Raw genomic sequence first — 26,466 nt, 5'->3', positions numbered from 1 at the left:
ATTGGGAAGTGTGTTGGGCAGAATAATGACTCCCAAAGATGTTCATATCCTAATCCTCAGAACCTATAAATGTTACCTTAAATGGCAAAAACGGATGTGGCAGATGTGATTAAATTAAGGATCTTGGAATGAGGACTTTATCCTAGATTATCTGGGTGGGCTCCATGTATTCTTGAGGGTCCTTATGAGACAGCAGCAGGAGAGTCAGAGTAGGAAGAGATGTGATAATGGAAGTAGATGGGAGGTTGGGGGGAGAAAGAGACAATGAGAGAGAGAGACTTGAAGAAGCTATCTGGCTGGCTTGAAGGTAAAGGAAGGGCCACCAGCCAAGGGATGCAGGCCATCCCCAGAAACCAGAATAGACAAGGAAACAGATTTCCCCCTAGATCCTCCAGAAGGAACACAGACATGCTGATGCCCCGATGAGGGACCCTTTCAAACATCTGACCTGCAGAACTGTAAGACAACAAATTGGGTTGTCTTAAGCCACCATGTCTGTGGTCATTTGTTACAGCAGCAATAGCAAACCAACACAAGAAGCAAAACATTCTAAGAAAGGGAGGTGGAATTTCCAGAAGGAGAACATTCAAGCAGCAAAGGAGAGGAAAACTGTAATAGGAGAGAGAGGGTTCTGAAAACAAGAGAAACATTATAAAAGTAGGGGAAACAAGTGTTCTAAGTATGGAGAATGGAAAAGAAGGCCAAAGTGTGAATAACAACAGACAGTTCTGAGATTGCAGAAGGGGACATTGCTGTGAGGGGCCCGGGGAATGGCCCGACAGTTGAAATCTGGCCCACACACAGAATTCTATGAATGTTTGTTCATTCAATGAGTAAATAGATGCATTTTTTTTTTTTTCGAGACAGGGTCTTGCTCTGTCACCCATGCTGGAGTGCAGTAGCATGATCATAGTTCACTGCAGCCTCCACCACCACGCCCAGCTAATTTTTTATTTTTTGTAGAGATGGGGTCTCGCCATATTGCCCAGGCTGGTCTTAAACTCCTGGGCTCAAACGATCCTCCTGCCTCAGCTTCCTGAAGTGCTAGGATTACAGGCGTGAACCACCAGGCTCAGACAAAATATTTTACTGTGAGTCTATGATGTGTAAAATATTGTGGGCTTTTCTGTGTGATGTGGAGAGATAAACCTCACATGTCAAATCTCATCAACCGATCCAAAAGACTCTACCTTTAAGATATATGCAGAGCCTACCTCTTTTCCTTTCCATGGCTACATTGATTCAAGGTGCCTTTATCTCCAATCTGAGTAACTTCAAGAGTCTCCCAATGGGCCTTTCTGCTTCTCTCCTGGCCCCTTTGGAATACACTGGATCCAGCATCTTCACGTTGCAACATAAGTCATTGTGCCGAGAGTCCTCTCTTGGCTTCCCATCTCTCCCAGAATAAAAGCCAAAGTCCTTACCAGGCCCCATGTGATCTTTTCCCACTGGCCTCATCTCCTTCCTGCTTCCTGTCATTTGTCCATTCCAGCCACATTGACCTCCCTGAGCATGCCAGGCATAGTGAGGCTTCAGGGTCTGGAATTTGCTCTTCCCTCCGCATCTAAAGGCTCTTTGCCCAGTTAGTTGCATGGTTGCCCAGTTAGTTGCATGGTTGCCCAGTTAACATGCAGCTAAAATGTGAGGCTACAAAAGTAGTCTGAGGACAAATTTCAGGACAGCTTAACAGCCAGGCTACAGAAATGTGACAGTCTCCTATAGGGCAGATTTCCTCTTCAGGGAATATTAACACTTATCATGGAAAAATGTTTTGTGGTCAAATACATTTGGGAAATATCAAGTTTTGAAAAAGAAGTTAAAAAAAGTTCTTTGTTGCGGGACTTCTCAGTTTCTTTACCATGGTAACTGGCATTTCAGATCCCCAATTACCATGGCATTTCGGATCCCCAAGAGAGATGTGATATAAAGCATTTCTCAAGCTTTCTTGTCACTGTATTTGGAGGGAGTGATGTTCCAAAATAAACCAGACTTTGAGAAATGTTCCTGGTGGTAAGAAGTGAGAGCCACTGAAGATTTCTGGAGAGAAGGGTGGTAATACCAACTAGTGTTCTGGAAGGAATGTGGAGGATGGAGTGAACAGGAAAAGTAAAGGAAGCCAGTAGCCCAGCAAGGAGGCCAATGTAACATTCAGATGAGCACCAAAAGAACCCATGGGAACAGGGGATGGGAACAATTCAACAATACCCGGGGCAGGCCTGGCTATGGATAAAGACATGGTGTAAAGAATTAAGGCTTACTGAATTTTCAAGCTGGAGTGTCTGGGAGAACAACGGGGCTATGAGTCAGGATTGGGAGGACAGGGGGCAGCGAACTTGGATAGAGGAGGGAAATGAAAATAGTGAATTCAGTCTGGTGCATAGGAGAACAAAGGTATTACATCCCTCACGTGTTTCTGAGATGGGGTCTCTTGCTCTCCTGCCCAGGCTGGAGTGCAGTGGTGTGATCATGATCTCACTGCAGCCTCGACCTCCCAGGCTCAAGTAATCCTCCCACCTCCGCCTCCTGAGTAGCTGGCACCACGAGCGAGTGCCATCACACCCAGCTGAATTTTTATGTTTTGTAGAGACGGGGATCCCACTATGTTGCTGAGGCTAGTCTCGAATTCCTGAGCTCAAGTGATCCTCCCCACCTCTAAATCCTTCTGAGCAAGGGCAGTCTCAGTAATGGAGATAGAGAGACTGATGCCAGACATCCACAAATGAAAACTGAGAACAGCTGGTAACAAATGAAGGCATTTTCCAGCCCCTGTCTTCTCGGCGTGAATGAGATCCACATGCTAAGACAGTCATGCTGGTGATCAAATTACTTTTTGAACAAGTGATCAAATGAGAAGAAGTCCTAATGAAATCCTAATGAATTGTATCTCAGGCTACTTACCTCTGACAGTGTTTACTTTATTAAGTCGGCTGTCAGGAAGCAGCAGGGTCTCTCACCAGTGTGCCTAGCTCAGGGCTCAGCTCACTCCAAATACAGTGACAAGAAAGCTTGAGAAATGCTCTCAGCCTCAGGAGGGAGGATGAGAGGTGGGGCTACAGAACCCAGACAGCTGAGCCCACAGAGAGCATTTGGGGATCCACCAGTCCAGCCTTCATTGGCAGATGCAGGGTCTCAGACCCAGAGCACTTATTAGGACAGCATTGTGTAGTGAAAAGAGAGTTGACTGAATCCAATTCAGTTAGCATTGAGCCTCAGCTTTCTCACATGCAAAATGGGAGTGCTGGACTAGATCTCATTTTCCCAAGTCAGCCATTCCATGACCACCTTTACCACTTGTACATCCCACAACATTTTCTTTTATTAGACACTTTTATTTTAAAAAAAGGAAACTTCATCTTGCAAGGTAAAACAAGTACTACTTGACAGAAATGGAAAGTCACTTTAAGAAGAAAACCAATGAAACAAAATAGTGTTCTTGGAATATGCAATGTGATGCTTTTTTTTTTTTGAGACAGAGTCTTGCTCTGTCGCCCAGGCTGGAGCACAATGACATGATCTTGGCTCACGGCAACTTCTGCCTCCTGGGTTCTAGTGATTCAGGTGCCTCAGCCTCCGGAGTAGCTGGGATTACAGACGTGTGCCACCACGCCTGGCTACTTTTTGTATTTTTAGTAGAGATGGGGTTTCTCCATGTTGGTCAGGCTCTCTCCAACTCCTCACTTCAGGTGATCCGTGCTCCTTGGCCTCCCAAAGTGCTGGGATTACAGGTGTGAGCCATCACGCCTGGCCAATGTGAAGCATTTCTTAAACTTTCTCTTTACTGTATTTGGAGGGACTGGTGTTCCAAGAGGCAGACTTTGGAAAATGTTCCCATAGGTGTCACTGATCTCCTTGGGAAGGGACTGTGCCTGAAACCTGAGCTATCTCTTATTAAAAAGGGAGGTTTCAAGTTGAGAGATATTCGAGACACATGAACATCAAAAGTGGCTTTCTTCTAGAAGTAATTAGAAGGACAAACCATGGCAAAACTCCCTTCCTATCAATCCAACACTATTCAATGCTGGTTTTGACCTAAAATCACTCATTGACAGTCTAAAATCACCAGGATTTTCACTTAAGACTGGACCAACAGTTTTGAAGTTTACATTCAGTTCTGATAGTCCATTTTACTGTGCAACACAAATCTATTTGACTAGATCTGGTTCTATTAGAATCCCATTTGGCTTTAAGATTTGTAAGACAAAGATTTTTCTAGCCCTACCCTCCTAGGCTGCAGTCATGGTGGAACTAGAGCCAATGCTTGAATTCCTGCTAATCCATTCCTCCAAGAACTCTCACCCAGCCTCAGCTCCCCTAACAGAGAGCTCACTCCTTCTCCAAGGCAGCCATTCCATCCTCAAAATGTTCTCCCTTACATGGAGCAAAAACTAGACCACACTCAAAGTCTTTGATGAGCTTAAGAACTCATCACTGTAGCCGTGTGCAACCCCCAAGGCTGTAGACCTGGGCAGGGTCTGGGTTTGAATACAAGTGTGTCTAACCCCAAAGCTGCTCCCTTCCTCATTATGCTCCCCAGAATCCCTAGCTCTGGTGGAACTCTCTGGATTCTAGGCTCTCACCTGCCATATTGAGCAAGTAATTACCTTTCTATCCAGCTCGGTTCCTTTACCTGAAATACATGGTAGAATTAGACATCTTGCTTTAATATTCTAAGGCATCATTATCAGCTTAAATAGCTGTTTGTGGAGTGTTTATTCCATGCCAGGCACTTTAGACAGATTCACTATAATCCCCATTTTGCAGGCGAAACCCAGATTAAGTAGCTTACGCAAGGCCACACACTAATAAATGGTGAAACTGAGATTTCTACTATGAGGTTGAGGGGCCTGTATCAGAGATTTCTCCCCTTGGCCTCCTGCTCACTGAGGCACCAGGAGGCGCCTGGTAGTACTTTACCTTTTAGTCAGATCAACACCTCTGTCTTAGGTTGCTTAGGCTGCTATTATATAATAGAATTCTATAGACTGGGTAGTTTAAACAATAAATGTTTATTTATTACAGTTCTGGAGGCTGGGAAGTCCAAGATCAAGGTGTCAGCAGACCTGGCATGACTGGTATCTTCATGCGACCAAGAGAGAGAGAAGTTATCTCTCTTTTGTCTCTTCTTATCCGGGCATTAATCCCATTGAAAGTCTAAAATCCCAGTGAGGATGCTAGCTCTAGCACCTTCATTCTTAATTCATTCTCTTTGTGTTAGGAATGTTTGCCTTCTGGTTTCTATACTAATTGAGTTTTGGCTTTATTTGATGTTTTTTGTTTTGTTTTTAAATTGGAATTGCTGAAAACTAGGCTTACCTATGTAGACATTGTTATGAACTGAATATGACTCTCCAAAATTCATATGTTAAAATACCAACCCCAATGTGATGGTATTTGGAAGTGGGGCCTTTCGGAAGTAATGAGGTCATGAGGGCAAAATGCTCATGAGTGGGATTCATGCCCTGATAAGAAGAGACATAAGAGAGATAACTTCTCTCTCTCTTGGTCACATGAAGACACCAGTCATGCCAGGTCTGCTGACACCTTGATCTTGGACTTCTCAGCCTCCAGAACTGTGATAAATAAACACTTATTGTTTAAACTACCCAGTCTATAGAATTCTATTATATAATAGCAGCCTAAGCAGCCTAAGACAGAGGTGTTGATCTGACTAAAAGGCGAAGTACCACCAGGCGCCTCTTGGTGCCTCAGTGAGTAGGAGGCCAAGGGGAGAAATCTCTGATACAGGCCCCTCAACCTGCTCACTTCTTTTCCAGGTTCTCTCCACATCCTATGTGTTCCTCTCCTAGACTGCTGGACTTCAGGGACTCAGCTTCTCTTCCCAATACCTGCTTCTGCTTTCTGAAAAAGTCTCCCCAGACACACGTTCATAAATCCCCCTTGGTCTTAGTGTGAAGGACTAAGAGCTCTTTGTCTTTGCAAAACCGTATAGTGTAAGAAGCAAAAGGCCTTAAAGGTCTAAGGTCAACTCAGTTCACCCAGCTGTGTGATAAGTCAGTCAATCACTTTAATCCTAAATTTACTATCTGTAAAATGGGAATCATAATACCTACCTCAGCAGGACAGAGGGAGCTTTAGTGTGATGAAAGGTATACGAGACAACAATCACCACACCGGACACATGGTAAGTGCCCACATATGTTTGCTTCCCCTCTGTTTTGTATCCTTTCGTGGCCTGCATGGAGCTCAGGAACTTGCATACGAGGCTGCTCAAGCATCGTTGGCCAAACCCACAAGAATCCTTCATCCTGAGATTCTGACTTATAAACTCAGGGGATCTGGGAATAGTCCAAGTCACCTCAGTTCTTAAGTGCACCTCTCAGGTCCCCAGGAGACACATTCAGATGTGGGATTGCAGAGAGGGACCAGGCACAGCTTCACTGAAGTGGCACTTGTGGTGAGGCCACTTCTCTAGCCAGGTAGACCTGATAGATCTGGTGCCACATCTGGTTCACTCACCTGGAGCAGTTCAAATACAGCAAGGAGATCCCCTCCAGAGAGATTCCCACAAAAGATGGGGTGATAGCATAACCTGGGGGGCTCATAGTCCTGGTCAGCCAGCTTCACAACAGGAGCAGCGACTGTGGCACCCAAATATTCTGGCTTCCCCTAAAGAAGAAAAGAAATGAGTTTGTATTTCCTGATCATTTATTACCTGGTTCTGATCCACATCAATGCAGTTTTACAAATAACCTCCACAAAACCATCAGCATCCGCGTCTCACTCTCTTCTCCTGCCAAGCTCCTCTTGCCCATTTCCACAGGTCTGGGGAGCAGTGGGTTCCACTCATGCTCCTAAAAGGGTCATCCTGGCTGGGTGCGGTAGCTCAGGCCTGTAATCCCAGCACTTTAGAAGGCCGAGGCAGGTGTATCATGAGGTCAAGAGATCAAGCCCATCCTGGCCAACATGGTGAAACCCCGTCTCTACTAAAAATACAAAAATTAGTTGGGCATGGTGGTGCACACCTGTAGTCCCAGCTACTCAGGAGGCTGAGGCAGGAGAATCGCTTAAACCCGGGATATGGAGGTTGCACTAAGCCGAGATTGCACCACTGCATTCCAGCCTGGTGACAGAGAGAGACGTCTCAAAAAAAAAAAAAAAAAAAAAAGGTGGCGGGGGTGGTCATCCTAGGGGCTTTCTGGCCCAGAGCTATCTTGGGGGCTATCTCTCTCCTCATATATTGAGCTCAGTAGGATATAGTTAAAATAATTATCCAGGGAAGACTGGAAGGGGAAAAGGAAAAATCAGGTGGCAGCAAACATTCCAAAGGATCTGCAGGGCAGGGCATCACTGTGGTCGGGAGCACGAGCTTTGGAGCCAGGCAGCCTTCAGTTTGAGCTCTCACATCTGTCGCTGTCTAGTTCTATGCCCTTGGGCCAGCTGCTCAACCTCTGAATGCCTCACACCTAAAAAGCATTTAAAAGTAATACCCTTCCACAGGATCATGAGGACTAAAGGAATGTTGTATAGGCTTTGCATAGGGACTGGTATATAAGTGCCCAATACATAGTAATGATGAAGATGATCGATATGTCTAAGTGATGGTGCAGTCCTGCCCTATTTTTCTTGGCAGTAAAAAAGGATATTAAAATATTTTTGTTTGTATGTATGTATGTAAGCCATATGTTTCTATAAGAACTATGCGATGCGATGGCTCTGCTTCCTGCCTCTTTTGCAAGACTGTGTGCACATTCCTCCAGAGGCAGCATGGGGCTGCACAGTCATTCTGCTGTGCTATTTGTCTCAAGAACTGCTAGAATATAAGCTCCTTGTGGGCAGAGTTGCCTGCACTATTCACTGCTGTGTCCTCTGGCACAGGGCAGATACTCAATGCATGCTGGTTGAGTGAAAGCTGTTGGATAAATGACCTCTGCCATCCAAGGCCAGTGCCCTTGCTCTTTTTGGCTGAGGCTGGGTTTTAGGAGTCACGCTGCTTCATTGTCTCTGGACTTTTGAAGCAACATGTGCAACCCCAGCTGTAGAAGGAAACTTGGTTGAGGTGGAAACCGGGCTTTTGTTCAACCACACTTGAAAACAAAACTGCCTGCTGGTGTCCACTAGTGGAGACAGTCCCGTTTTGGGGATGGGTGGAGTTAGGGCAGCTGGCTAGGAAATCAGTGATCTGCCTAACAATTTTTTCATTAACCCAGCTGGGAATGGTTAATTCAAATTAGCCCTGGAAACAAAAGAGTAAACATAGCCCAAGCAACCAATTTTCCAAATATAAATTCATTTATTCCAGAACCAGCAGATACTTATGAGGCCACTGGAAAATGAAGTAAGGTTCTAGACTGGAGGCATGGGTCCAGCAGATTCTGATTCCATTAATGTGAGCATCACCATATTTTGGGCCCTGTTTAGCTGCAGCACACAAGGGTGAACAAAAGTTTTTCCATGTCTACATGTATTTCTCTGGGAGCAAAGTGCATATTTTCATATTCCTTTCTCTCCCACATTTCTTTTTCCCTTTAGAGTCAATAATGTCAGCTGAATTTCTCCGTAAAGGGCTTGGCTTAGGGTTGGGCCAGGAAAAGCCATTGCTGAATGGAGATCTGGAAGGGAAATGGAAAGCAATGGGGCAGCAAAGGGAAACACAGCCAGCCCAGCAGGTTAGTGTAACAGGACTATGGCCTATATACATACATACAAAAATATTTTAATATCCTTTTTTACTACCAAGAAAAACAGGGCAGGACTAGTCCCCCATCACTTAAACATATCAATCATCTTCATCATTACTATGTATTGGGCACTTATATACCAGTCACTATGCAAAGCCTATACAACATTCCTTTAGTCCTCATGATCCTATGGAAAGGTATTATTTTTAACTCTTTTTTAGGTGTGAGGCATTCAGAGGTTGGGCAGCTGGCCCAAGGGCATAGAGCTAGAAAGTAGCTCTCAGAGCTCAAATTGAAGGCTGCCTGGCTCCGAAGTTCGTGCTCCCAACCACGATGGTGCCCTGCCCTGCAGATCCTTTGGAATGTTTGCTGTCACCTGATTTTTCCTAGTAGAGTGTTCAAAGACACTCTACTGCTATTACTGTTTTCTGCATAGAAAATAAACACTAACAATTGAAAGCATGTTCTTGAGAACAAAATTGAAAAAGTAGTTTTGTGGTCTTCCCTACAGAACATCTGTACTACATGCTAAATAGTAGAAATCCTCTTCCATAAATATATACATCTATCCCCAATTTATAGATAGGGGAATGGGGCCCAGAGGGAGGGAGTGGCTTGGAGGGCTAGAATGTGGATGTATAGGGGAGAGACTGCTACACTAGCCTCCACCACCTGTACAGGCAGAAGTGGGCACAGGGGACCTGGTTCAGCCTCCAACCAACTGACTTTAAAGAAGGTATTTGAGCTTTCTGTGTCTGTTTCTTCCTCTAGAAAGCAAGATGGGAACTTCATGGTCTCCATGGTCTCCGCTCCCCTTCTGTGATGCTCACTTCTTGATTCCCTCCTGGCTTTGGCCCAAAGACAGGGGTTGTCAGGAGTACTGCGAGGAGGTGGGGAAGCGTTAGGCAGGCTTCCTGGAACTACTGTTTTACTTAATATATTTGTGTTTCTGCAACCTCATGCAGAGGTAGAGACATTAAATAAAGAAACAAACCCTTTCCTTTCATTTTAGACTACCTAATTTAAGAAAAGAATATTTGTGTAAGTTAAATCCTTCAGTAAGCTTTTGGCTCTATCCAAGGGTTCAGCACACAAACATCTTTGGAGAGCAAGAGGTTTGGTTCACATCATAAAAGGGATAGAGATGAATGTGTTGTGCAGGGCGTAGAAGCAACAAGCAAGAGAGAAAGAAACACGGAAAGTCTGAGAAAATACCCATCCATTTCTTTTCAGCCAGGTGAGATCAGTAAAAACCTCCTGTTTCCAAAAGGCATGGACATTTTTATTAAACAACAATAGGACCTGGAATTAGCTGGAGGCTGGGTACAGTTGCAGGTTGATTTATACAAGTATCACATTCCCGAAGAAGTGTGTAGACTGACGTTCTGTAAACCAGATCCAATTTTAATTGCCACTTCAATGGAAATCAGTGAAAAACTATTTTCGTAAAGCAAATGATCATCACTAATCTTTTTGGTTCTGTGAACTGTTTTCAGAGGTCAAGTTTGCCTCTAGGTACATCTAGTGTTCTCACCACTCACAGCGTCAGGACTTTATTTACTTTAAAATAAAGTGAGTGAGTTCAACGTGGCATTTTTTATGAGGTGTGGTCAGTGCTGGCCCAGGGGGACACTCACCACAGCATCGCTGTCATACAGCTCCACCACCACTAAGGGCGGGGACTCTGCCAGCTCCTTCACATCTCCATGCAGCACCAAATCATTGAACAGCAGCATCTGGTTCCAGGTCGGAGAGAGGGTCTGGGAGATTATCTGGAAGGAGGGACCAAAGAAAAGCAAAAGATCATTCAACTGAGTTGTAGAGGCTCTAAGGTTCATTCATCAAATACTTACACAGGGGAAAGAGAACACATCATCATTGTGATTGCTCATCCATTCAATATTCAAGTGACTATGTAAACTGAGCAGCTACTATGTACTAAACAATGCTAGGAAACACAAAGACTCCCGACCGCGGAGGAGCATACATTCTTAAGTTTCATGAGCAGAGCCCCTACAATGTTTAACACCCTCTTTGCATACACACTTTCAGCTCAGTCCTCACAGTAGTGCCAATGATAACACTAGCCACTTTTTTGAGCATTTATGGTGTGCTGGGCACTGAATTTCACATGCACTGTCTCATTCAACCCTCACAATAATTCTGGGAGGTGGGTTCAGTTATTTACACACATTTTCCAGATCAGGGAACTGAGGCTCACTTGTCCAGAGCCAGCAAGTGGCAGAACTGAGATTCCACCTGGACCATCTGGCAGCAAAGCCCAGGCAGGCTGCTAACCTCATCCACTCTCACCACGTAGATGCTAATATTATCTCCATTTTATGAATGAGAACACTGAGGATTGGGAAGATTACATGATTCTTGACTTAGGAGCAAATAAAATTTTGTCATCAAATATCCCAAAGTTGGGTATTTGACCTAATATTCCTTATGTGGAATTCTACTGTTTTGTGGTTATTGACTGAATTAAATAGGTCAAGGTTTTCAAAACCACCCTCACCATTTTGTATGACATCTTTCTTATACTGATAGTAGACTATACCCATTATACAGATGGAGAAGTCAAAGGATACAGAGGATAATAATCTGCATAATTGCCCTCAGACCATGAGCATCTTGCCTAGAAGTGGCTCACAGCCCCCTCGTAGGCCATTTAAGTGGTGACCTCAGAAGGGAGGGCATATTTGGTCTTGCATTTTCTTCTCTAGTTAATTGGATGTTTGGAAACCTGTCAATTTCACACAGCTGAATACTGGAGTTGTTTGCAGGGCAAGTGGACTCCGCACCTGGGCAGAAGCTGTTCCATTAATGCAGGAGCCTAGTCCTGGAAAGAGTTCAAAACCACATTTCTTTCTCTTCCAGGCAAATGAGTGATTTCATAGGTGAATGTATCACAGCAGCCGCTGGGTCCAGGGTAAGTTTCTGAACTGTGCCTTTGTCTGTCACTGTTCAATCTAGGAGGGAAGTCTGGAGAGAGACCTGGCCTGGACTCCAAAACTCATATCAACTGTCACCTCAGCATTTTACATCGAGTCATTTCTAGTCACAGCATTAAGTCATTTGCCCTGTGGTCACAAAGGAATATTTTTATTGCTTTTCTTTATGTGGGTCATAAAAATATTGTGCATTTTCACAATTCCCTTCTCTTCTTGCTTTTTCACTTTTAGGGTACTTTGTGTCTGACACACAAGATTTTAAATGTTTCAGAGAAAATCTAACTTTTCCAATAGGAAAAGAATGGCTTCAATCAATAACAGAAGTTAAAAAAGCTGCAATGCAAAGTTACCCTGTGTCAGTGACATCACAAAGAACCGTGTTTTTATGATGCTTTTCAAAATAGAAATGTGATCTGTCTTGTAGCATGCACTTGACAGCGTAATACCAAAGCAATTTATGATCTTCACAGCATCTTTCCTATAGAAATATTTTGGTATCTTCTTTGGTACTGGGCTGTAAATACCACTTGATAAGATTCTAGAGGCCAGCATTTGTTCATTCACTCATTCATCATATAAATGTAGGATTCAGGACCTACAATGTGCTGGGCACAGTATTAGACACTAACACAGCACTCTGTGCATAACAGATGCTCAACAGCTATTTGCACGACTAAGTGTGTATTGACCTGTCCTTGGAGTTGCTCCCATGAGTAAAAGGACTGCATGACCACCTTCAGGAGGTACTAAAAGATTCACCCAAACAAAAACATATTCTCCTACCTACCTCAGAAGGAAGGTAACTTCGTCCTCATTCAGTGACTGAGCATAAAAATGAGAAGACAACAGACTACTTTCTCTTTCCTGTGTTTTGAGAGTTAGTATGGAGCGTGGTATGAAGAGTATAGACTCTGGAGCTGCACGGCCTGGGTCGAAATCCACGTTCTCACGTTCTTTCATTTATCAGCTGTGTGACTTTAAACAAACCTCTCTTTGTGCCTCAATTTCTTTATCTGTGAAATAGGGATGATAACCTTGTACACTCCTTCCAGAGGATAAAATACTCTGCAAAGGTGCCTATGATTCGCCTCATTTCTTAAGGGCTTTCTTAAAGAGTTATGCATTATAACTGAGTTAAATGACATTATTTGGAAGTTATGGTAGCACTTAGCTAACATTTTGATGAGGGAGCCAGCTATCATGGACAGAGTATACCTTTAGAATCAGATAACTCTGGAGTGCAATTCTAGTTTCATTACCTACCCTATGTTGGACTTGGGCATGTTGAAGATTAACCCTCCAAACCTTAGTTTTCCTCATTTAAATGGGGTTAGCACCTACCCTGCGGAGTTCTGACCATTGTCCAAGAATATTAAGTGCTTGGCACACATCAGATGCTCAATAATTGCTTGTTACCCATCCTACCCGATCCCAGCCCGTATTCTTTTATAAATGAGTAAACATTTACTGAACGCCTGCCACATGGCAGCCTTGGTGCACTGGGGTAAGAGACCGTCCATGTCCTCAAGACTAAGCCCCAATCTGTTTGTTGGAAATAGCAGGTTCCATGCTCCACCCTCTAACATTTCCTCCCCTTCTCCTCTAATGCTCCATCTTAGCCACTTAGTCTGTTTCCCTCTTTCATCCCGGAAGCCTTTCTCTGCGGGAGCTTTCTCTCTTTCCCTTTGTATTTCAGTCGCAAGATTTCTATGTCCCATATCCCCAGTGATGTTGGGAATGACTGGATTCCCCTCTTTGAAATATTTCATTCCATTATGTCACTTTATAAAGCACTGGTTTTCAGGACCAGCCTTCGGAGGCTTTTTCTCCCTGAGCCCCCTGAGGTCAGGTGAGTGCTACCAGCTGAATGGTGGCACTCGGCTGTGACTGCAGGGGCCCAGGTTCAGCTTTCCTCATCATTAAAAATACATAAAGGGGGCATGTCACCTGCAGACAAGTCCCTCTGTGTTAGCACAGAAGTGAAACAGGAGAGGGAAATTGGTACCCTTTCTTAAGAAAATGGAAAGGGAGTGGTTAAGCAAAGTGACTCTGGAATTGGACAAACCTGGGTTTCCATCTTGGCTCCACCATCTTCTAGCTATATCATTTCCAAGCCTTACCTTCCTCATCTGCAGAATGAAGACACTGATAACATCCAGCTTTGGGCTGCAGTGAGATGTAGCAAATGATGCATATAAAATGCTTAGCTTTGTGCCCAGCACGTGGGGAGCTTTTAGTAAATAGCAGCTATTATTATTAACAAAAATGAGGTACTTGGCTTAAAATTATGGAGACAAAGTCCAGAACTCAACAGAACCTATTTTCCCTTTCAAATAATTATTTGGTAAACAAAAGCCATCTATTCCTTTGAGATATGGATGTAAATCAAATGAAGATGCTGTATGGAGATACAAAATACAAGGATAATTACACAGCAGACCAAGGATTTCATCCAAATCCTGTACTTCACTCAGGCCCTGGAATTCCACAGTGTTGTGGCAGGTGGAGGAGGGCTCCAGGGGTCCATCCTATGAGAACTCCCTTGCTGTAGGAAGGAAGCCTCAATTACAACAACAACAAGCAGTCACATAGGCCTTAGTTTTCAGCAAGGTACCGTCCTGGGTATTTTATCCTCTGGAAGGAATGTACAAGGTTATCATCCCTATTTCACAGACAAAGAAACTGAGGCACAAAGAGAGGTTTGTTTCGAGTCACACAGCTGATAAATGGAAGAGCATGGATTTTGACCCAGGCCGTGCAGCTCCAGAGTCTGTACTCAACATCACCATGCTCCATACTAACTCTCAAAACACAGGAAAGAGAAAGTAATCTGTTGTCTTCTCATTTTTATGCTCAGTCACTGAAAGAGGATGAAGTCACCTTCCTTCTGAGGTGTCTCCTGACCTCTCTCCCCAGTAGAACTAACCCTTTCTCTACCTGGCTCTTGTAGGACTCTGTATTTCAGTCACAAGTCATACACATGCAGGGTGTATGACAAGCCTTCACCCTGAGGCTTGTCATAGTGTAGTGAATCGTGTGTCACGAGGCTTGCATCCATGCCTGGATTGCATATTACACTGGAGCAGAGTCTGGTTCCTCTCATCCTCCAAAGCCCAGCATGTGGCCTGGCAAAAAGCCAGCACCCGACAGGCATTGGTTCAATGAATGTGAGGCTGGTTCACGTCACGTTGTCAGTGTGCGAGTCATAAATCAAAATGTAGTCTACTCTATCATCCAGGTCATGGGCTTTGCCCTGGAGAACAATGTTAGCCCTCTCAACATCAGCCAATGTCATGGCCAGCATTTGTCAATCATTTTATAAACTTAACTATCTGCTTCTTCATGACAGTCCCATTTTAAAATGACAAACCTGAGGTTTAGTGAGTTGTGTTACTTGCCCAAAGACATGCAGCCAGAGAGGAGATGAGCTAGAAAGTAACCTTAGGGCACTCTGTGTGCTAACTAACCCATGGTGCTTAACTTCCTGAGATGGGCAATTCTTTACTGAGTTTTCTTCTTTTCAAACTACAAATCAGAGAACAGAATAAATCTTTAGAGAATAGAATCTAATGAGAAAAGCATCCTACTGGATTTTTGCTGATTAGGAATCCTTTCACCTTTTATTTACACACATTTCCTATACACACACTCATTGTACAGGAAAGAGAGAAAGACAAAGGAAACAGGCACAGACCCATACTATGGTTTGCATATTTGTCTTTTCCAAAACTCATGTGGAAATTTAATCCCTAATGTCACAGTATTGAGAGGTGGGGCCTTTAAGAGGTGTTTGGGTCATGAGGGATCTGCCTTCACAAATGGATTCATCTATGGATTAATAGTTTGTCATGGGAGGGGAACTGGTGGCTTCAGAAGAAGAGGAAGAGAGGCCTGAGCGAGCATATTAGCATGCTCCACCCCCTTGCCACGTGATGCCCTGTGCTGCCTCGAAACCTGCAGGGTCTCACCAGCAAGAAGGCCCTCACCAGATACAGCTCCTCAACCTTGGACCTCCAGCCTCCATAACCGTAAAAAATAAATTCCTTTTCTTTAGAAATTACCCAGTTTCAGGTATTCTGTTATAAGCAATGCTAAATGGATTAAGACAACCCATCTCCCTTAATACTCACAACATCCATTATGAAGTAGTATTTTCCAGAGGAGGGGGACTATGAAGCACAGAGATGTTAAAAGCATGCAAAGCTCCCCAGCTGGTGAGTGCAAAGTCTAGAGCATCTCGACCACAAAACTGGCAAATGTTTCTCCCCTCTGAGACCCCTTCATAACGATTGGATCATAAACCTCATGCAGGTTGATCTGTGCTGTTTCCTCATTTGCTCCTTCCCCACTGCACTTGGCCTTGTGCCTGGCACTTTAGCCTTCTCCTCCTCACTCCTCTCTTTCTCCCAGCCTTCCTTCGCCTCAGGGACTTGCATCCTTTGCCCTAGGACAATGAATCACACCGAAACGATAGACCTTCCCCACACCAGTCCTTTTGGGCACATATTCGCTTTTCAGTCTGAAACATCTACACACCCAAAGATGCAGGTATTTGCAACATGCCCCCGTTGTTTCTTTCCTGGGGTCTTCTGTGGATCAGTTGCAGTCTGCAGGAAAGAAGCAGGCTGTCTTGGTTACCCTGGTTACCTTTGTTGTCTGGCAGTGAGAAAGGAACGTGACTTTGGCAAAAGGGTCTGAAAGTCCATTGCTGTCAGCCGCGATGAGTCCCCGGGCTTGGTACATGTGAGCTCTCAGCTGAAAAACATGCTGTTCTGTGGACGAATCATGCAAGGGGGCAGGTGTTAGTGGGCTTTTCAAGAACAGTGTGTGCACATGTGTGTCTGCGTGTGATGTCCATCTATGTATCCACAGACAGACAAAAGGAGACCACCAACCACATCCACCCTCCTCTGAGACAGGAATAGAAGCCCTGAAGAAAGGGAAGAGGTGATATTTATGGGGTACTTTGAACCCAGGCATCTTCCTTGGTGCTTTCACCAGGTTATGTGTCTTATTCTTCACTAAAACCATGTGAAATAGCATGCTCTCCACTTTATAGATGAGGAAAAATGGCCCACAACCAGGTTAAAAGACTTTCAAAAGTTTGCACAATTAACCCATGACCAGAGCATCGATTTTATTTCTGATTCTAAAATCCTCTTCTCTTTCTAAAATACCACGTTTTACTCCCCAGTAATTCTCCTGTTTATACAGGCATGAGTGTGTGCATGTGTGTGCACGTGGGCATGTGTGGGTGTGTGTGTATGTGTGTGCATGTGGGCATGTGTGGGTGTGTGTGTGTGCATGTGGGCATGTGGGTGTGTGTGCGTGTGTGCATGTGGGTGTGTGCGTGTGTGTGCATGTGGGCATGTGGGTGTGTGTGCGTGTGTGCATGTGGGCATGTGTGGGTGTGTGCATGTGTGTGTGTGAAAGGGGCTGTTCCACATAGTTTTCACTTCCATAAACACAATATATGTCTCAAGTCATCCATTCACTTATTTTCCATTCAGCCAGCCAGGGTCATTCTGAGCACCTACTGTGTATAGTCTTGATCCCTGAGGATTCTGTGGTAACTAAGACAGTCCCTGCCCTTGGAGAGGGGATGGAAATGAGGAGGTGGGAGGGATCTGGCAGCCCTGGGTGCTACAGGCCTTGACCCCTGATTGGCAGGGTGAGGAGGGACAGGAAAGGCAGGGGGTGCCAAAGACATCTCCTTGATTGTCTTGAGGCTCACACACGTTTCTGTCCCTCTACCCTCCACCCCATGCCACTGTCTGGCTGCATGCGGACCAATATGGAGCCTGAGAACACAGCAACCATATCAGACCCACTCTAATCCTGCAAAGCATTTGGAAACTTGAGCTCTGCACACTTCCCAGTTAAGTCCAGGTATTTGCAGTGAAAGTTCTCCACACTCTGTCAAGGCAGGGAGAACCAGAGAAGTGATTCCTTTGGACTCAATTCTAAGTCTGTCCCCACTGTCCCTCTGTCCCCACTGCCACATACACCAATAAACCCTCACATGACAGGCTGGGCCCTGCTGGCAAGGGAGCCCCTTAAAATGGCAACAGTAAATGATGGAATGTTCAGCAGATGGCACAGGGATTTCCCGACAGGAGTGTTTCTAGAGATGGCCCATGTGTTCCTTAGCATGCTACATAGTTTGGCAAATTTCTCAGCTGACAGTGAACTTGGAAATGGTTCATCCGATGAAAATGTTCATCAGCTGCCCTTGAAATGGTTAACCCTGTAATTTTAGCAGACCTCCCAATGGCAGCCACACAAGCTGTGCACTGCACAACACCAGGGAGCACCATTTACTCAGTGTAAGTTTTCATTTTTCTGAAACCTTGAGTCTTACTAGCTATGTTCCTGGGACTAATCTAGTCACCCTCCTCACACTTTACTGTGTACACCTCTTGTGCTATGGCTTGCTTTTTACTTGTGGTTTTGAGAGATTTGTCTGTTATCCCCACTTGAGGGCCAGAATCACCTCTCACTCATCTCTATGTCGCCCACTAGTTTTTCCACCATGCCTTACGTATATAGGTGCAAACTAATTATTTGCTGAACAGGTATTTTCTGGAACACAAAATTTTCCAGTAGGTGTGGATGGCAGCCAAAGCCATCAATGCCAGTGCACAGCAGGAAAACTTATTAGGTCACTCTATGAAACACTGCAGAGGATCAGAAAGCATTGGGAAAAGTCTTTCCTCTTCTCAGAATTGTTAGTAGCTGGGATAGCAATAACATCCAGGTCCTTGGGTCTCTAGAGATAGTCCATAAAAATAGGAAGCCAAGCGAGCTTCCTATTTTTTCCTATCAAGTTAATGTGGATGTTTTTTACCCAAAGATGAAAACTCTCTCAAGGTATGGTGGAAGACAGTAGAAAGAAAGCAGGGTTTGGAGACATTTTTTCGCCATCATTTACTAGCTGTGTGATCTTGGGCAATTTCTAAGCATCTTTGCTACATAACTTTCTTCATCTGTAAGATGAAGAGTCTTCCCAGGGTTGATTTGAGAAATCAATGAGATCTTATGCATAAAGTGTAAGGCACAATGCTTGGAATGTGGTATTATGCATTTTCCAAAGACAGTGCTCTTACGCATTTATATCGGGCACAGAAACCATGAGCTGAACCATTGGATATGTCTTTCCAGAACCTTGTATTCTCTGACTATTGAGCAACTTCGATTCCACTGGCAGTCTAGGTTCAACCAACATCAGAGGAGCCTTGGGCCACAGAGGAGACCTGACTCTACAGACAATTCTCCAGTGTTTCCAACACTGGCTCAACCCAAAACTCAACTTCAGCAGAAATGAAGGTAAAACTGCAGGCTGCTTTATCTGAACTCAGCAGCAAGAGATAACATAAATGGAAGTAATTTGGAAGCAGAAAGCAAAATGCAATTGTAATGAATATTTATAATAAAATTCAAAAATGTATCAAAACATAAACATGTTGGCACTTACAGAAAATAACTACATAGAAAAAGGATTCCATAAAGCATGCTGAATTTTAAAAGCAGCCGAGCCAAGAACCAAGCTGGAGAAATATGAGTGAACCTACTGATACCAGTCTCCACTGGGTTACTACTAGGAAATGTGAATATCTGCTGTTAATGTGTCGAAACTCCAATGCCACATAAAATTAAAATCTGCCTTAATTCCACAGATCATGTAAGCACAATAACTTATTGACATTCTGACATTTTTTGCTTAAAATGCCAACTCAACCTACATAATCTGCCTACAAAGAAACTCAGACTACTTCCTCTCTATTAACAGAGAAACATAAGTGTTTATTCCACGTGTGTTTAATAATTTTACTCTTTTTAGATGGGACATTGGAAGGTAAGGTAGAACACTTAGAAACTGTACTTAAGAAGGCCAATAAGTTGGCCCTAAAATAATGTGCAAAAAACTCATGCATGCTGCCCTCCTTATTATCTTTTCAGAAGCCCACCTGAGACCTCAAATGACCCTCTTTGCCCAGTGGGGACCCTACCTTGGTAGAGCAGGTTAGATGGGGGGTGACTGGTGCCAGCCCCTTTGGAGGGCATTTCTGCTTCATAGCCTACTGGCAAGTTGTCCAAAATGGCACTGGCATGCTTGATGGAGCCCAGCCACAGGTACACGTCGACTTTTGCTTGCACAGACCAACCAGCCGGTCGTTTCCCGGGAGGCTGGAGAAAGGTTACAAAAAAGACTGACTTGTTAGTAAGAGATAATTATAGGCCTCCCCTTTTGAGAAAAGAGGTCCTTCCTGGAGACACACCTGGAAGTATGTTCAGAGAGCAGTTCTCAAGAGCTCCTCTTAAATCGAAATAAAGGCAATGGCCCCAATTGCCTTGATGCACAACTCCATATCTCTAGAGGAAGATCCAGGTTTAGTGGGACCTAAAGCTTAAACCTGCACTGTGATAAGCTCTTCCAAGTCGTGGGTCACTTAAACTTAATAGGTAGTAGGTGTGTTTATTGCCATCATTTGATAAATGGGGAAACACAGGTTCAGAGAGATAAAGTAAGTTGCCTGTGATGGCTCAGTTTTTAAGTGACAGAGACGAAAGTCAAAAATAAAAGAGATGATTCCAAATTTAGACTCTAGACTCTGAACCCCATAGCCTGACTATCACTCTGAGCTGAAATCTTCTTCCTGGAACTTCCAACTGTCTGGAGTTCCAACCTGACTTTTTACCTCTTTGCTTCATTTAGAAGAATCCTAGTACTTCTTCCATAAGTCAGGACTCTATGGCTTAGAAGAATCTACCTGGCCTACCATGCGCTTTCTTCCTGGCTAAACACCTTCACCCCTTCCTCATGCAGTGTGGTCTCAGATTCCCTTACTGCTCTGTTCTCTCTCTTTGGAATGTGCTCAGATTTGTATTTTTATTTATGTTTGCTTTAATTTCTATGTTTATGTCTGTATGAGTGTGGGTAGTATGAGTATGCACAGGGAGTGTGTGCATGTCCACATGTACGTGTGTACATATGCCTGTGTGTGCATGTACTTATGTATATGTGTGTATATGCCTGCATAGGGGTGCATGTATTCTCAGAATCTAAAGACAAAATATAGGCAGTGTGGCTCCTTTATTTCTCAGTCACCAGGATAAGGGTACTCCCTTACCCCTCTAAGGAGTCCCAGGCCCCAGTCTTGGCTGTTGCCAGCAAGGCCATCATTCTGAGAGTAACCTACGGCACTTAACTGCTACCTTTCAAAATGTCAACTCTTCTTCTAAGTTCCTCTTCCTGGTGTTTCTTAGAATTTCCTGTCAGTAATTTTCTTCTTTTTTTTTTTTAACATCACTTCCTTTCCATTGAGAGTCACAAAATCCTATTATGAAAGGCCACAACTTGCTCTGACAATTTCCAAGGACCCCATGGAGAGTCTCTGAATCCAAAATTGAGCACGGCTGTTTGCCTTTCTATTGTGCTCTGCGGGTTCCACAAATGGATTTTGAGCAACTCAGCTTAGCAACTACTGCCAGTGCCGCTAGGCCCTTGCTGAGGGAGTGGGGCCAGAAGACTCAGTCCTGGCCCTCCCTCCAGGGCTCACAAAGAGGCCACTCCACTTGGCCACTTACCTTCACCTACTCAAATGCAAAGAGAGAAAGTGCTGAGGAAGCAGAGAAGTAGCAGCAGTGATTTCCATCCTTCAAGATTCAAATATTTAGCTGGGCTTTAATGGCACGTTGGAGTTGGATCCCAGAAAGAGAGGAAAGTGTGTGAACAAAGATTTGGGTAATATGAGCTAATATTTAGCAAGTGCTTACTCTGTGCCAGGAATGATGCTAAGAGCTTTCAGGAAAGAAGAAGTCACAACCAGTTAGCATGAGAGCTAGACAGAGAATGACACAGATGAAACTGAAGAATCCTGCTCAGTATGTGGAGGAGCTGGGACTGTATTCTTTAAGCAGTAGGATGCCAGTATTTGTTGAGCTCAAAAAAAAAAAAATCAAGTAAGTTTATTTTGTTGTTGGTAAAGGCAACCACTCTACAACCTGTAATTTACAAAATTATAATAAGACAAATAATCCTCAACTTATCACTTCTCTAATAGCCAAAATGTATTGAGGAATACATTTGTAAAATAAAATTAATATGTATCGAAAGCCTAAGATTATTTTCCTATAATAAAAGCAATCCCTCTGCCATTTGTAGATATCACTAAGACATCAATTCATAAAGAAAGGAACTTTTGTCTGTTGCTTCACTGCTGTGTCCCCAGTGCCTAAAAGAGTTCTTGGCACCCAGGAAGCATGTGGTAAATATATGTTGAGTGAATATCCTTTATTTATTTTTCTAACAATAATAATATTTAACACATATTGAGCACTTATATCATTCTAGGCCCTGGTCTAATGTTTCTCTCCTCACACAGAATATTCTATTGCCTGCAAGCTATCACCAAATCATAGGTTTTCAGGGTTAGAGCCCAGACTCTTAGCCAGTGCTCCTCATACACTGCTATGAGTACATGGATTGCCAGGGTATTTGGTTAAAATGCACACTGAAATTCAGCTGGTCTCTGGGACAATTTGAGAATCTGATTTCTCCTGATGGATGCTAATCCTGCTGGTCTACAGATCTCAGTTTTAAGTATTTGTGCAGAAATGCTCTTAACTTAGTGTGCTACATTGCCCTAAGCAAAGCAAATCTGAGATTCTGCAGGGTTGTCTTTTCTTTTTATCCCCCTCCCACCCTGCCCCCATAGAGTCGCGCTGTGTCACCCAAGCTGGAGTGATGTGCTGCAATCTCAGCTCACTACAAACTCTGCCTCCTAGGCTCAAGCCATCCTCCCACCTCAGCCTCTCCAGTAGCTTGGACCATGAGCAGGCACCACCACACCCGGATAGTTTTTGTATTTATTGATTTTTTGGGGGGTAAAGATGGGGTTTAACCATGTTGCCTAGGGTCATCTCAAACTCCTGGACTAAAGCAATCTGCCTCCTTCGGCCTCCCACAGTGCTAGGATTACAGGCAAGAGCCACTGAGCCTGGGCCTGTGTTTCTTTTCTTTTTTTTTTGAGACAGTCTTGCTGTCACCCAGGCTAGAGTGCAGTGGTGCAATCTCAGCTCACCGCAGCCTCTGCCTCCTGGGTTCAAGTAATTCTCATGCCTCAGCCTCCCAAGTACCTGGGATTGCAGACATATGCCACCACACCCGGCTAATTTTTGGATTTTTAGTAGAGATGGGGTTTCACCATGTTGGCCAGGCTGGTCTTGAGCTCCTGACCTCAGGTGATCTACCCGCCTCGGCCTCCCAAAGTGCTGGAATTACAGGCGTGAGCCATCATGCCAGGCTGGCCTTGTGTTTCTTAAAGTAAAACAAAACAATGACAAAAAATGTCATTCATTTCTACTGCTACTAAACAATACGTGGGTGTTTAAACTCATGGTTAAAACCAAAGACTCAGCTAACGTCTTGTGAAAGTGTTCCACAAAGACCATTGCTGCACTCCTAAAGTTAGCAGCTTGTACATTTTTTAAAAAATATACGCAAATTGGAATTGCTGGCAAGATAATGCAGAGTGTCTCACTTAAGTATCTAAGTTGGATTCATTCAACATTATTGGGCACCTTCCCAGGTGCTTTCAGGAACAGAATCCCATTTTTAATTTCATGTGTACTTTCAGCCTGGTTGCATGTCTGCCCCTGCCTTCCCTCAACTGGGGCTCAGAAAACAATACCCCCAAATGAAGTCCTCAGAAGCAAAAGTGTTTCTCTGACCTTCTCCTGCCCTCTTATCTCTCAGTCCCATTCACCCCCAGGTTAGCCATAGAAACTAGAATCTCTCTTCCCTAGTGCAGGTCACGGAAACCAGAACCCCCTTTCCCCAAAGCCAGCTATAAAACCTAAAAATATGACTCTAACTTTCCCTCTGCCTTTCTATATAAAATTTGGCCATAAAGAAATTATCTGACCTACCTTGTCTAACTGTAGCCCATTCCAGAGAGGGTTCTACTCCACATCCAGAAGGAAAGAATGCTACAGAGAGGCCAAGAAACAGCTAGGCAGACAGGCCTTGCTGTTTCCCCACTCAGTCCACTAGCATTAGATTATACCCTTTTTATTGAATTGTATTTCTACATGTCTGTCCATACTTTGTAGAACCTAAGCATAAAAATGGATGATTTCTCCCTATTTTGGGATCTTCCTTCTAAAGGCTCCCTTATATTAATGTGTATATTTAATATATATAATAAATTTGTATGACTTTTCTCCTATTAATCTACCTTTTGTGAATTGATTTTTCAGGGAAGCTTCAGAGGGCCAAGGGAAAGCTCTCCCTTGGCTCCTACACCTGCTTCCCCACTCTCCTTCCTCTCTCATGTGCCCCTGAAGCCTCACCAACCACAGCAAGGTATTTCCCTCTGAGAATAGCATGGAAAGGTAGGAAAAAAGAAAACACAACAGAGAAAAACAATTAAGAATGAAAAAATGCATCAAAAAGCTGTGATCATCCATATATAAATATTGCATGAGACAGAATGCTAAAGGCTCAGTCTCCCCTGTGCCTCCCCCACCTCCCACGGGGTCCTGGCGCAAGACAGCTGGCTCAAAAGGAAGAGGAAGTCTTGGCAAGTGAGAGAAGGAGAGAGAGAGGTACTAACTCACATGAACTGTGTTGGAGTTGGTCAGTATCAGTGAGAGTGAGGTTTGTTTATGTGGTAGAGGTTTTACTCTGTGGCAGGACAGAGAAAGGTGCTATTTAGCCATCACTTCCTGCTGCATCCTAGGAAAAGCTAGATGGAACGCTGCAACCTGGAGAACAGGAGATGGACTCCCTGTTGTGGAGAGAAGGTAGGATAGGGATTGCGATGGGAGTGAGGAGTGGACTCAACACAGAGCTAACTCCAGGAGAAGAGGAAGGTTGAGCGCCACCCTCTGGGCTCTGAGAGCATCTAGCTCCTTCCTTAGGAAGGGTTTCCTTTTGGTGATGAATTTCCATTTCCACATTTCCAGCCATCAGGAGCACAGTGGGGATAAGATTAAAAGGAGAGGATCGTGAACTTTTGAGTGGTGAGTTGGGCGGAGTTCTGCAAATTCTGTTCCATCATTTTTAGTAGCATCGTGAATATGTTTAAATTAGAGAAAAAGAAAGATCATGCAATCTGGGACCGCAAAACCTTCATTGCTGTTACTGATCAATCATTACTTAGCCGTGTGACTACAGATGAGGCACTTTGTTTCCTCTGTATTAATAGTTCCCAGGAAGAGAAGTTTCCTAAAACTTACAAATAGCTATTCTGGATGCATAAGCTTGACAAATGTGGGCCTAAAAAGTTAAAGATGTTTCACATGGTACTGGTACCAAAAGAGACATATAGACCAATGGAACAGAATAGAGACCTCAGAAATAATGCCACACATCTACAACCATCTGATCTTTGACAAACCTGACAAAAATAAACAATGGGAAAGAATTCCCTATTTAATAAATGGTGCTGGGAAAACTGGCTAGCCATATGCCAAAAACTGAAACTGGACTCCTTCCTTAAACCTTATACAAAAATTAACTCAGGATGGATTAAAGACTTAAATGTAAAACCCCAAACCACAAAAATCCTAGAAGAAAACCTAGGCGATACTATTCAGGTCATAGGCATGAGCAAATATTTTATGATGAAATTGCCAAAAGCTACTGCAACAAAAGCAGAAATTGACAAATGAGATCTAATTAAACTAAAGAGCTTCTGCAAAGCAAAAGAAACTATCATCAGAGCAAATGGGCAATCTACAGAATGGGATAAAATTTTTGCATTCTACCCATCTGACAAAGGTCTAATATCCAGAATTTACAAAGAACTTAAACAAATTTACAAAGAAAAAAAAACCCATTAAAAAGTGGACAAATGACATAAACAGACACTTCTGAAAAGACAACATTTATACAGCCAACAAATATGAAAAAAGCTCAACATCACTGATCTTCAGAGAAATGCAAATCAAAAACCACAGTGAGATACCATCTTGCACCAGTCAGAAAGGCAATTGTAAAAAAGTCAAGAAACAACAGATGCTGGCAAGGCTGTGGAGAAATAGGAACACTGTTGGTGGAAGTGTAAATTAGCTCAACCATTGTGGAAGACAGTGTGGCGATTCCTCAAGGATCTAGAACCAGAAATACCATCTGACCCAGCAATCCCACTACTGGCTATATACCCAAAAGATTATAAATCATTCTACTATAAAGACACATGCACACATATGTTTACTGTGGCACTGTTCACAATAGCAAAGACACAGAACCAACCCAAATGCCCATCAATGATAGACTGGATAAAGAAAATGTGGCACATATACATCATGGACTACTATGCAGCCATAAAAAAGAATGAGATCATATCCTTTGCAGCGCATGGATGAAGCTGGAAGCCATCATTCTCAGCAAACTAACACAGGAACAGAAAACCAAACGCTGCATGTTCTCATTCATAAGTGGGAGTTGAACAATGAGAACACATGAACAGGAACATCACACACCGGGGCCTGTCGGGGGGTGGGGGACAAGAGGAGGGAAACCATTAGGACAAATACCTAATGCATGCAGGGCTTAAAACCTAGATGACAGGTTGATAGGTGCAGCAAAGCACCATGGCACACGTTAACCTATGTAACAAACCTGCACATTGTGTACATGTATCCTGGAACTTTAAGTAAAATAATCAAATATAAAAAAGTTAAAGATGTTTCCCAACTGCAGGACTTCTTGGAAACTTCCACTGGTGAGTGGGCACTGTGACACTGCAAGAGTTTCCAAGGTTACAACTGCAACTTCTTAAAAGCATTTGAACATGGAACATTTACAGAGTCACTCAAAGAACAGCAGCTCCACAGAATAAAGCTTGAGGAAACTTTAGCTT

At 43.7% G+C, this 26,466-nt stretch overlaps 1 protein-coding gene across 1 annotated transcript in view; it reads right to left on the bottom strand.

Moving 5' to 3' along the window:
• FER1L6 (fer-1 like family member 6) overlaps positions 1–26,466 on the bottom strand; it is a 162,898-nt gene that overhangs the window by 63,463 nt on the left and 72,969 nt on the right. Inside the window, exons 18-21 of the mRNA XM_030795069.1 lie at positions 19,606–19,783; positions 16,244–16,368; positions 10,277–10,411; positions 6,478–6,627 (exon numbers count right to left, since the gene is read on the bottom strand). Coding sequence (XP_030650929.1) covers positions 6,478–6,627; positions 10,277–10,411; positions 16,244–16,368; positions 19,606–19,783 — 588 coding nt within the window. The remainder of the gene's footprint in view (positions 1–6,477; positions 6,628–10,276; positions 10,412–16,243; positions 16,369–19,605; positions 19,784–26,466) is intronic.

This window comes from Nomascus leucogenys, chromosome 16 (genome assembly GCF_006542625.1).
Source record: "Nomascus leucogenys isolate Asia chromosome 16, Asia_NLE_v1, whole genome shotgun sequence".
In the NCBI taxonomy this organism is placed as follows: Eukaryota; Metazoa; Chordata; class Mammalia; order Primates; family Hylobatidae; genus Nomascus; species Nomascus leucogenys.
Note: the sequence above shows the minus strand (reverse complement) of the source record. Positions and strands in the feature narration are given on the sequence as shown.